Consider the following 12,496-nt stretch of genomic DNA (forward strand, 5'->3'; position numbering starts at 1 on the left):
GCTGTCACAGACGAAGGAACAAAGAGGTGTTGAAGGTGGTGATATTATCTAAAAGAATGTGCTAATTAAGAGTAAAAGACAAGACAGATAAGGTACAGATGGCTCTAGTGGGGGTGGGAGAATACTAAAAGGTAGAAATAAACAATGGTGGAATTATATTTAAAAATAATGGAAATAGGTGGGAAAAGAAAAAATCTATATAAATTATTGGCAAAAACAAAAAGGAGGGGGAAGAAACAGGAAGGGGGTGGGGATGGAGGAGAGAGTTCAAGATCTAAAATTGTTGAACTCAATATTCAGTCCGGAAGGCTGTAAGGTGCCTAGTGGGAAGATGAGGTGCTATTCCTCCAGTTTGCGTTGAGCTTCACTGGAACAATGCAGCATGCCAAGGACAGACATGTGGGCAAGAGAGCAGGGTGGAGTGTTAAAATGGCAAGCGACAGGGAGGTCTGGGTCTTGCTTGCGGACAGACCGAAGGTGTTCTGCAAAACGGTCACCCAGTCTGCGTTTGGTCTCTCCAATGTAGAGGAAACCGCATTGGGAGCAACGAATGCAGTAGACTAAGTTGAGGGAAGTGCAAGCGAACTGCTGCTTCACTTGAAAGGAGTGTTTGGGGCCTTGGACGGTGAGGAGAGAGGAAGTGAAGGGGCAGGTGTTGGATCTTCTGCGTTTGCATGGGGAGGTGCCGTGGGAGGGGGTTGAAGAGTAAGGGGTGATGGAGGAGTGGACTAGGGTGTCACGGAAGGAATGATCCCTACAGAATGCCGCCAGGGTGGGTGAAGGGAAGATGTGTTTGGTGGTGGCATCATGCTGGAGTTGGCGGAAATGGTGGAGGATGATCCTTTGAATGCGGAGGCTGGTGGGGTGATAAGTGAGGACAAGGAGGACCCTATCAAGTTTCTAGGAGGGAGGAGAAGGCGGGAGGGCGGATGCGTGGGAGATGGGCTGGACACGGTTGAGGGCCATGTCAACTACCGTGGGTGGAAAACCTCGGTTAAGGAAGAAGGAGGACATGTCAGAGGAACTGTTTTTGAAAGTAGCATCATCAGAACAGATGCGACGGAGGCGAAGGAACTGAGAGAATGGGATGGAGTCCTTACAGGAGGCGGGGTGTGAGGAGCTGTAGTCGAGGGAGCTGTGGGAGTAGGCTTGTAATGGATATTGGTGGACAGTCTATCACCAGAAATTGAGACAGAGAGGTCAAGGAAGGGAAAGGAAGTGTCAGAGATGGACCATGTGAAAATGATGGAGGGGTGGAGATTGGAAGCAAAATTAATACATTTTTCCAGGTCCCGACGAGACCATGAAGCAGTACCGAAGTAATCATTGATGTACCTGAGAAAGAGTTGTGGGACGGGGCTGGAGTAGGACTGGAACAAGGAATGCTCCACATACCCCATAAAGAGACAGGCATAGCTGGGGCCCATGCGGGTACCCAAAGCCACACCTTTTATTTGGAGGAAGTGAGAGGAGTTAAAGGAGAAATTGTTCAGTGTGAGAACAAGTTCAGCCAGACGGAGGAGAGTAGTGGTGGATGGGGATTGTTCAGACCTCTGTTCGAGGAAGAAGCAGAGAGCCCTCAGACCATCCCGCTGGGGGATGGAGGTGTAGAGGGATTGGACGTCCATGGTGAAAAGGAGGCGGTTGGGGCCAGGGAACTGGAAATTGTTGATGTGACGTAAGGTGTCAGAGGAATCACGGATGTAGGTGGGAAGGGACTGGACAAGGAGAGAGAGAAGGGAGTCCAGATAGCGAGAAATGAGTTCCGTGGGCAGGAACAGGCTGACACGATCGGTCTGCTTGGACAGCCCTGTTTGTGGATTTTGGGTAGGAGGTAGAAGCGGGCCGTCCGAGGTTGTGCGACTATCAGGTTGGAAGCTGTGGAAGGTAGATCTCCAGAGGAGATGAGGTCAATGACAGTCCGGGAAACAATGGCTTGATGTTCAGTGGTGGGGTCATGGTCCAGGGAGAGGTAGGAGGAATTGTTGCAAGTTCCTGCCCCACGGAACTCATTTCTCGTTATCTTGACTCCCTTCTCTCTCCCCTTGTCCAGTCCCTTCCCACCTACATCCGTGATTCCTCTGACACCTTACGTCACATCAACAATTTCCAGTTCCCTGGCCCCAACCGCCTCCTTTTCACTAGGACGTCCAATCCCTCTACACCTCCATCCCCCACCAGGATGGTCTGAGGGCTCTCTGCTTCTTCCTCGAACAGAGGCCCGAATAATCCCCATCCACCACTACTCTCCTCCGTCTGGCTGAACTTGTTCTCACACTGAACAATTTCTCCTTTAACTCCTCTCACTTCCTCCAAATAAAAGGTGTGGCTATGGGTACCCGCATGGGCCCCAGCTATGCCTGTCACTTTATGGCGTATGTGGAACATTCCTTGTTCCAGTCCTACTCTGGCCCCCTCCCACAACTCTTTCTCCGGTACATCGATGATTACTTCGGTGCTGCTTTATGCTCTCGTCGGGACCTGGAAAAATTTATTAATTTTGCTTCCAATCTCCACCCTCCATAATTTTCACATGGTCCATCTCTGACACTTCCCTTCCCTTCCTTGACCTCTCTGTTTCAATTTCTGGTGATAGACTGTCCACCAATATCCATTACAATCTATCGACTCCCACAGCTACCTCGACTACAACTCCTCACACCCCGACTCCTGTAAGGACTCCGTCCCATTCTCTCAGTTCCTTCGCCTCCGTCGCATCTGTTCTGATGATGCTACTTTCAAAAACAGTTCCTTTGACATGTCCTCCTTCTTCCTTAACCGAGGTTTTCCACTCACGCTAGTTGACAGGGCCCTCAACCGTGTGCGGCCCATTTCCCGCGCATCCGCCCTCACGCCTTCTCCTCCCTCCCAGAAACATGATAGGGTCCCCGTTGTCCTCACTTATCACCCCACCAGCCTCTGCATTCAAAGGATCATCCTCCACCATTTCCGCCTACTCCAGCATGATGCCACCACCAAACACATCTTCCCTTCACTCCCCCCTGGTGGCATTCCGCAGGGATCGTTCCCTCTGGGACACCCTGGTCCATTCTTTCCATCACCCCCTACACCTCAACCCCCTCCCACGGCACCCTCCCATGCAACTGTAGAAGGTGCAACAACTGCCCCTTTACTTCCCCTCTCCTCACCGTCCAAGGGCCCAAACACTCCTTTCAAGTGAAGCAGCATTTCACTTGCACTTCCCTCAATTTAGTCTACTGCATTCGTTGCTCCCAATGCAGTTTCCTCAACATTGACCAATGGAGAGACCAACACAGACTGGGTGACCGCTTTGCAGAACACCTTCGGTCTGTCTGCAAGCATTACCCAGACATCCCTGTCGCTTGCCATTTCAACACTCCATCCTGCTCTCATGCCCACATGTCCGTCCTTGGCTTGCTGCATTGTTCCAGTGAAGCTCAACGCAAACTGGAGGAACAGCATCTCATCTTCCGACTAAGCACTTTAAAGCCTTCCGGACTGAATATTGAGTTCAACAATTTTAGATCATGAACTCTCTCCTCCATCCCCACCCCCTTTCCGGTTCCTCCCCCCCCCTTTTTTCCAATAATTTATATAGATTTTTCTTTTCCAACCTACTTCCATTATTTTTAAATGTATTTTCATCCGTTGTTTTATCTCTACCTTTTAGCCTTTTTTGATTCCTTCACCCCACCCCACCCCCACTCGGGCTATCTGTACCTTGCTTGTCCTGCTTTCTACCCTTAATTAGCACATTCCTTAGATATCACCACCTTCAACACCTCTTTGTCCTTTTGTCTGTGACATCTTTTGGTTATATCCACCTATCACTGGCCCTCTATCCAGCTCTACTTGTCCCATCCCCCCTTAAACCAGCTTATATTTCACCTGTCTTCTATTTTTACTTAGTTCTGTTGAAGGGTCATTCGGACTCAAAACGTTAACTGTGCTCTTCTCCGCAGATGCTGCCAGACCTGCTGAGTTTTTCCAGGTATTTTTGTTTTTCTATTGTATTGCTGTCTAAGATAATGAGAGAAGGCGGTGTAAGTAATTTGAGACCCATTTAAATTAACCAATTGTCATGTTACAACAAGCCCCACTCTGACATGAGAAAATAGTCACTTTGGGCATAAAAGTAGAGGTTCCGAAGGTCTTCCTTGCTAGCCAAGTACTGAAGATTCCCGAGGCCAAATTCCATGGGAATTACTGTCAAAGAAGGAGCCGGAGAGGGCCCTATTCCCTATACGAAAGATTGATCACCCGCATGAAGTTGTGAAACTCAATGTCTTAAAGTTGTGAAGTAAACCTTTTTCTTTTAATAAACCTCTTTTTAAACTTACTATCCAGAGAATTCTGCCTTTGCCTTCATGAGTGAAATTCTTGCCCGAACCAAAGTGAATTCATTAATTGGCAAGTTGGGGGTGTCTGAAATCGATAAAGTTACAGATCACAAGATCAGGTGACATAAAACTTGAATTTGAAAACTTGCATTTGTAAGGGCCATTCACAACCACAATACATCCCAAAGTGCTTTATAGCCAAGTAAGTATTTTTTGAAGCGTAGTCACTGTTGTAATTTAGGAAACACGGTAGACCCTGCTCGTGTCTCAAACTGTGCCCATGGGAACTTCCAAGTCCACCCAAAGGGGCAGACGGGGCCCTCAGCATTGGCATCTCAAGCACAAGAGAGCAGCTCCAACAGTCCAACACTCCCTTAAGTTTCGAATTCCACAAGTCTGGAGTTCCCATTTGAGCCTCTGGCATCTTTCTGTCTCTATTGCTCATGTCATGCCAGGCGACGGAGCTGAGAGCTGAATTTAGCCGAGAATAACGGGGCCTGCGTCCCAGTTAAGAAACCGCCATGGGTGTCGATTCATAGGAAGATGCTGGAAGGCTGACTGGGAAATGGGCCTCCAACCAATTGGGGAAGAGGTGGGGGGCAACCGGGGCTGGTGGTGACGTGACCCCCGGGGTTCAGTGCCCCTGTTTCCAAAGCGGGGAGTCATGGGAACAGGGGACAGAGGAGCTGAAGAGAAACCATTTGGGTCCGGAACATTGTGCAAGTCCTTTTGCTCTGGTTGTATTTGATCCTCAAGTAACTTGCTTTAAAACAAAATCTGTTTCATTCATGAACTTTTATCAGTAAAAATATTTGATTTTTCTGGACCTTTCATGATTATATTCATGCACTTTAGGGAAAGTAGGTGAAAGGGGTTGGCAGGCTCTTTAACAGCAAGTGAGTCCCTCTAAGGTAATTGGCAAAGGAGCCAGAGAGGGGGGATGAGATTTTATTTTTGACACAGCGATGTTAGAAAATGGGGTTCAGGGAGTTAATTTACTCTTTATCCCCCTTTCCCAAACTCTGAAATGATTCACAGTGATAACCCTTATTGGTGAAAGTGGTTAGATTTTATTCAGTATAAATGAGACCTGACACTTGCTAATGTCTGAGCAGTAGTATCAAAGTGCAGCAGCATTACCATTACACTCTGGGTAGAAGCAGCATCTCCATGTAAATGCTCCCTGGTCTGTCCCAGATGCCATGGCACCAGTCAATGCAATATGTAAAACTTCAACAAATATCTGTTCTTGGAGAATCCCTTCTTATTCCTTTTTCAATCGCAAAGTCTCTATGGAGACTGATTTAACCCGATCATTGCTGAGCTAATATTTGAATGGACCAATTATAAAACTTGTCATTGATCCATCTGTACCCATCCAAGCCACGTCAAACTCTCAAACAATTGATTTCCCCACATTCCATTCCCGGGGCAGGGAGTCAGCATTCCCAGGCCAAGCAGTGAAAACATGGTGGCATTGACACCCAGGTGTTGTCTAGGATTCAAGGCACTCTTGTTTTCTCTGTCCTCTGGGAGCTGTTCATCTCCCTGTTCCCACATAGCAAGTCATCTGTTCTCAGCTCTGCTAGATTTCTGCTGAAGTTTGGCCCCTTTGAAACCTTTCAGATCAATAAAGCATATTGTCAATGAAGACCCGAACCACAATTTCCCATCCTTTCACCTGCCAACCATCCTTACTCAGAGCGTAATCTCAACAGGAATAAAAACAGGAGAAGTGTAACAACAAAATTAAAAATACATGCACAGCCAGTCATAGAATTTAATTTAATGTTTGCTAATTAGCAAGAAAACCCCAAGTAGGGATCCCCCAGGATTCTTACAGCCCACACCTTGAGGGAGAGGAGTACTCTCTCTCTCCAGCTCCTCACTCAATTTTTTTTTCCAGTTCCGTTCTGGCCCCGAATGGGGTATCATCTCTTCAATCATTTCCTCTCCTGAGGGAGTGCCATGACTTCTAGGTTACTAGTACATCAGGACATCTGCTTCAAGTAACAGGTCAAGCTTGGATGTAGAAGATTCTCCAGCTCTCTATTTACCCCTATCCAACTTGAGGACAGTTCTTACTGAGTATATTTCTCCCAAGCCCTCAATTGTCCCAATCCAAATGACCAGTGTGTTTAATCTTATCCTGATTGTTTTAAAGTCAGTTTCTCTATGGAGTATGTGTCAATGCTTTGATGATGTCAAAATATTGTCTCATTACCCTGGCCATTTACCATTAACCATTTCATATCGTGCTGTTTGTTAAGTAGCTGTGGATGTTTGGGACCCATTCTTCTGAGCATTTCACCATGAATTTACACATTAGTTGCTTCACATGTGACAGAATACATCTGCACACTCACACCAGTATTCCAATATCATGCCACATATTCTTAACTTTCAGGTCCTCCTATTAAAAGAGTGAAAGTGGGTGTCAACCTCGAGATCTTCACCTATCTCCCTTGATATGGTCCTGATGTTTCAGGTAGTAGCCAGGTTATCAAATGTGGATTTCTTTTTTAAAAAATCATAAGCAAAGGTTACAAATATTTCCAAGAGAAAGCTACCAATTTATTCATCTCATTGACACTTTCTTGACTTTCACTAGAATGTACGTGGATACCAGTTTGATATATTCCATTGAACTACACCCAAGGTAAGTTATTCCAATTCCTTTAGTGTCCAGTACAACATTTTCATAATATCTTCAAAACAGAAATTAAACATTCCCATTTGATCTCAGGTATTAACTATCTTGGTTATTTCTGTTAGATGATAAACTGGGGTTGCTCTCCTTGGAGTAAAGGAGAATGCGGGAGATTTGGTAAAGTCGTTCAGGATTATGACAGGTTTACGTGAGGTGGACAAAGAAAAGCTGTTCCCATGAGCTGATGGTACAAGGATGAGAGAGCACAGACTTAAGCTTTTGGGGAGGAGATGTAGGGGGATGGGAGAAAGAATATTTTTACACAGAGAGTGAGAATGACCTGGAACTCTCTGCCTATGAGGGTGGTGAAAATGGAGATGATGAACGATTTCAAAGGGAAATTGGATGGACACTTGAGGGATATAAACTTTCAGGGTGACAGGGATAGATTGGGGCAATGGGACTGATTGGATTGCTCTGCAGAGAGTCAGCATGGACTCGACAGGCTGAATGGCCTCCTTCTCTGCCAGAGTGACTCTACAATCTAACGAGAGAAATTTAAGCTGCTCCAGTCTCTCCAACTAACTGAAGCCCCTCATTCAAAGAACAAAGAAAAGTACAGCACAGGAACAGGCCCTTCGGCCCTCCAAGACTGCGCCGATCATATTGACCATCAACTAAAACATTTTGCACTTCCGGGGTCCGTATCCCTCTATTCCCATCCTATTCATGTATTTGTCAAGCTGCCTCTTAAACACCACTATCGTACCTGCTTCCACCACCTCAGCTGGCAGCGAATTCCAGACACTCACTACCCTTTGTATAAAAAACTTACCCCGCACATCTCTAAAGTTTTCTCCTCTCACCTTCAATCTATGTCCCCTAGTAATTGACTCTTCCACCCTGGGAAAAAGCTTCTGACTATCTACTCTGTCCATGCCACTCATAATTTTGTAAGCTTCTATCAAGTCGCCCCTCAATCTCTGTCGCTCTAGTGAGAACAATCTGAGTTTCTCCAACCTCTCCTCATAGCTAATAACCTCCAGACCAGGCAGCATCCTGGTAAACCTCCTCTGCACCCTCTCCAACGCCTCCATATCCTTCTGGTAATGTGGCGACCAGAATTGCACGCAATATTCCAAGTGTGGCCTAATCCAGGTTCTATACAGCTGCAGCATGACTTCCCAGCTTTTATACTCAATACCCCTGCCGATGAAGGCAAGCATGCCTTATGCCTTCCTGACTACCTTATCCACCTGTGTTGCCACTTTCAATGACCTGTGGACCTGTACACCCAGATCCCTCTGCCCGTCGATGCACTTAAGGGTTCTGCCATTTACTGTATAATTCCTATCTGTATTAGACCTTCCAAAATGCATTATTTTGCTTTTATCCGGATTAAACTCCATCTGCCATTTCTCCGCCCAAGTCTCCAACCGATCTATATCCCATTGGAGACTTTGACAATCCTCTTCACTATCTGCAACTCCTCCAACCTTAGCGTCGTCTGCAAACTTACTAATTAGCCCAGTTACATTTTCCTCCAAATCATTTATGTATACAACAAACAGCAAAGGTCCCAGCACTGATCCCTGCGGAACTCCACTAGTCACAGCTCTCCATTCAGAACAGCACCCTTCCACTGCTACCCTCTGTCTTCTATGACCAAGCCAATTCTGTATCCATCTTGCCAGCTCACCTCTGATCCCATGCGACTTTACCTTCTGTACCAGTCTGCCACGAGGGACCTTGTCAAAGGCCTTACTGAAATCCATGTAGATAACATCCACTGCCCTTCCATCGTCAATCATCTTTGTCACTTCCTCGAAAAACTCGATCAAGTTAGTGAGACACGACCTCCCCTTCACAAAACCATGCTACCTCTCACTAATACGCCCATTTGCTTCCAAATGGTAGTAAATCCTGTCACGAAGAATCTTCTCCAATAATTTCCCTACCACTGACGTAAGGCTCACTGGCCTGTAATTTCCTGGATTATCCCTGCTACCCTCCTTAAACAATGGAACAACATTGGCCATTCTCCAGTCCTCTGGGACCTCACCCGTAGCCAGTGAGGATACAAAGATTTCTGTCAAGGCCCCAGCAATCTCCTCCCTTGCCTCCCTCAGTACTCTGGGGTAGATCTCATCTGGCCCTGGGGACTTATCCACCTTAATATTCTTCAAGACGCCTAACACCTCTTTTTTGATCTCAACATGATCCAGGCTATCTACACACTCTTCCCTAGACAATTCGACCGCTAAGTCCTGCTCTTTCGTTGTTTAGAACCATGGTTAGACTACACTGGGAGTACTGCCAACATTTGCGATCTGCATTTAGAAAAAGGAAATAGAGGCACTGGAGAAGGGGCAACAAAGATTCACAAGAATAGTACCTGAACTGACAGCATTTCACCCTCAGGAATGGCTGGGAATGCTTTTCCTGAGAAAAGAGAAGACTGAAGTGTAACCCGATGGAAGTCGACTGGCCTGGCCCTGTGCTGTAGACTCAATGGAACACAGACAAATATATTTATTTCAGATCTACCTAGGAAAGTGGTAGGAAAAGCACTGTTTACTATCCAGGATATTTCACCAGCTTTTCCAGACCATTTCAGTGGAAATGTGCACTCCCAGGCTCAAAGAGCATCAGCCCACTGGAAGCATAGTTGTGAGACTGGCCAGTCCAGGAGAAAGAAACTTACCGACCCTCCCACTTCACCAAGTGTCAGAAGGAACACGATTCAGTCCCGGATGTGATTAAAAGCAGCAACAACAGCAGAATCCAACCCCTGTGATCACTTGTGAACTCGCTGGTGTATCAGCATGATGGATAACATAGTGAATCCCTTCCTGCACACAGAGCAGATGAACGGCCTCTCCCCAGTGTGAACTCTCTGGTATGTCAGCAGGTAGGTTGACCGAGAGAATCCCTTCCCACATTCAGAGCAGGTGAATGCCTCTCTCCAGTGTGAACCCACTGGTTTGTCAGCAGGCTGGATGAATCACTGAATCCCTTCCCACACTCAGAGCAGACGAATGGCCTCTCGCCAGTGTGAACTCTCTGCTGAGTCAGCAGGTTTGATGACTTAATGAATCGCTTCCCACAATCGGAGCAGGTGAACGGCCTCTCCCCAGTGTGAACTCGCTGGTGTGTCCGCAGGTGGGTCGAACGAGTGAATCCCTTTCCACACTCAGGGCAGGCGAATGGCCTCTCCCCGCTGTGAACTCGCTGGTGTGTCTGCAGGTTGAATGATTTAATGAACCCCTTCCCACACTCAGAGCAGGTGAACGGCTTCTCCCCGGTGTGAACGTGCTGATGGGTTTCCAGCTCAGACGGGCAACGAAAACCCTTCCCACAGTCCCCACATTTCCATGGTTTCTCTAGGATGTGGGTGTCCATGTGTCTCTCCAGGTTTGATAACCAGTTGAAGCCTCGTCCACACACACAACACGTATACAGGATCTCCTTGCTGTAAATGGTGTGATGCTTTCTCAGGCTGTGTAACTAGTCAAAGCTCTTTCCACAATCCATTTACTGGAACACCCTCACTCGGGCGTGTGTGTGTCTTTTCCAGTCACACTGATGTTTGAAATTTTTTTTCCCTCAGACAGAACAGACAAACATTTCTCCTTCTACATTCAAGGCCCGGTGATATTTAGGTTCTGATGAATCGAGTGACTCTGACAGATCTCGATAATTGGTTTTACTTTCCCTTTGACTCCTAATACCTTGAAAAAAGAGTTTACATTGAAGTTCACAGAAAATACAGAATAGAAAGAGGCCAACTAGTGTGTGCTGATGTTTATACTCCACACTCTTCTCCCTCTATTCCATCTACCTCAGCTCAGTTCTTCAGTTCATCTTTCTATTCCTTTTTCTCTCATGCACTCATCTAGTTTCCTTCTGAAAGTATCTCAGCTTTTTGCCACAACCACTTCGTGTGGTAGTGAGTTTCACTTTCTAACCATTCTCTGAGTAAACACATTTCTTCATATTTCCCTATTGGATTTATCAGTAACTATCTTGTATTTCTGACTCCTAGTTTTGGATTCTCCCACAAATGGAAACATTCTCTCCACATTGATAAGGCCCTACATGGCCTACTGGGCAGAAAAATAGAAGCTGATGGGACCCCGGAGCAAGTTACAAGTTGAATCCAAATTTGGCTCAATAGCTGGAAGTGATGAATGGCGGTCGATGGGTGTTTTTTTGTGACTGGAATGCTGTTTGCAGTGGGGTTTTATCGGGCTCAGTATTGCTTACTTCATACCTGGTTTATTTACTGGATTCACACTTAACTGTAGGCATATGAATAAGAAGTTTGATGATGATACAAAAAATAGTTGTGTGCTTGACGGTGAGGAAGAAAGTTGTCGGGAAAAGAAGGCATAGGATCACATGATAAATAGCAAGATACCGAGACTTGTAGAGCAACAGAAAGATCTTGCAGTTCATGTCCACAGATCCCTGAAGGTAGCAGGACAGGTGGATAAGGTGATTAAGAAGGCCTACAAGATAATTACCCCTAATGAGGCATGGAATATAAGAACAGGGAGGTTCTGCTCGAACTGTATAAAACACTAGTTATGCCAGAGCTAGAGTACTGTGTACAGTACAGGAAGGATGTGATCACACTGGAGAGAGTTACAGAGGGGGATATAAGATGTGCCAAGTATGGAGAATTTTAGTTATAAGGAAAGGATGGATAGGCTGGAATTGTTTTCTTTGGAACAGAGGAGGCTGAGGGGAGACCTAAATGAAACGTGTAAAATTATGAGGGGTCTAGATAGATTGGATAGGAAGGCAGTATTCCCTTTGTTTGAGGGGTCCATAATGTAGGGAAAGAAGTAGGAGGTTTAGAGTGGATACAAGGGATTTTTCTTTCACCCAGAGGGTGGTGAGAAGCTATAACCGACTGCTTGAAAGGATGGTAGACACAGAGCCCCTCATAACATTTAAAAGGCACTCAGATATACGTTTGAAGTGACCTAACCTACGAGGCTGCAGACCAAGATCTTGAAATTGGGATCAGGCTGGATGGCTACTTATTGGCCATCATAATGAACTGCAACATGGACAATAAAAACGTTACCCAAAACTGGGATAGTAACTCTCACGAATAACACAGCTCAACGATTTGCTCTTTTAGCTGCCAAGTATGTTTATTTAAGCACACGAGTTAATTTGCCTGCATAGAACAAATTCTTCAACATACCCAATGAGATCGATGTAATTGGTCTCAAATTTAACCTGAAAAGATCATTAAAAGCTTCCCAGTCTCTGATATCTGAAATCTTTGCCCACAGACAATCCACCTTCAGAGGCCGATGATATTCAGGTCCTGATGAATCGAGTAACTGTCAGATCATGACATGATATTTGGTTTGAGGTTCTCGCTTGGGAATCCTCCTGATCTAACTCCTGTAAAAGGAGTTTCCAGGACAATTTCACTGTGATTCCAGGATAGAAATTCACATATTTTCTTCATTCATCCGGTCCTTGGATGGCCGCGCCTGCGCCC

General features: G+C 46.0%; 4 protein-coding genes across 4 annotated transcripts in view; all 4 read right to left on the reverse strand.

Annotated features, from left to right (window-relative positions):
• The window catches only part of LOC144697337 (uncharacterized), a 290,314-nt gene that overhangs the window by 252,042 nt on the left and 25,776 nt on the right, over nt 1-12,496 (reverse strand). The gene's annotated exons all lie outside the window — the stretch shown is intronic.
• Nucleotides 1-12,496, reverse strand: part of LOC144697059 (uncharacterized) — a 395,607-nt gene that overhangs the window by 165,024 nt on the left and 218,087 nt on the right. The gene's annotated exons all lie outside the window — the stretch shown is intronic.
• Nucleotides 1-12,496, reverse strand: part of LOC144697310 (uncharacterized) — a 273,200-nt gene that overhangs the window by 41,158 nt on the left and 219,546 nt on the right. The window lies entirely within an intron of this gene.
• Nucleotides 1-12,496, reverse strand: part of LOC144698416 (uncharacterized) — a 236,909-nt gene that overhangs the window by 6,294 nt on the left and 218,119 nt on the right. The window contains 2 exon segments of the mRNA XM_078570358.1: nt 9,779-9,930; nt 9,933-10,440. Of these exon segments, the coding sequence (XP_078426484.1) occupies nt 9,779-9,930; nt 9,933-10,374 (594 nt within the window). The 5' untranslated portion in view covers nt 10,375-10,440.

Source organism: Cetorhinus maximus, chromosome 23 (assembly GCF_964194155.1).
Source record: "Cetorhinus maximus chromosome 23, sCetMax3.hap1.1, whole genome shotgun sequence".
NCBI lineage: Eukaryota > Metazoa > Chordata > Chondrichthyes > Lamniformes > Cetorhinidae > Cetorhinus > Cetorhinus maximus.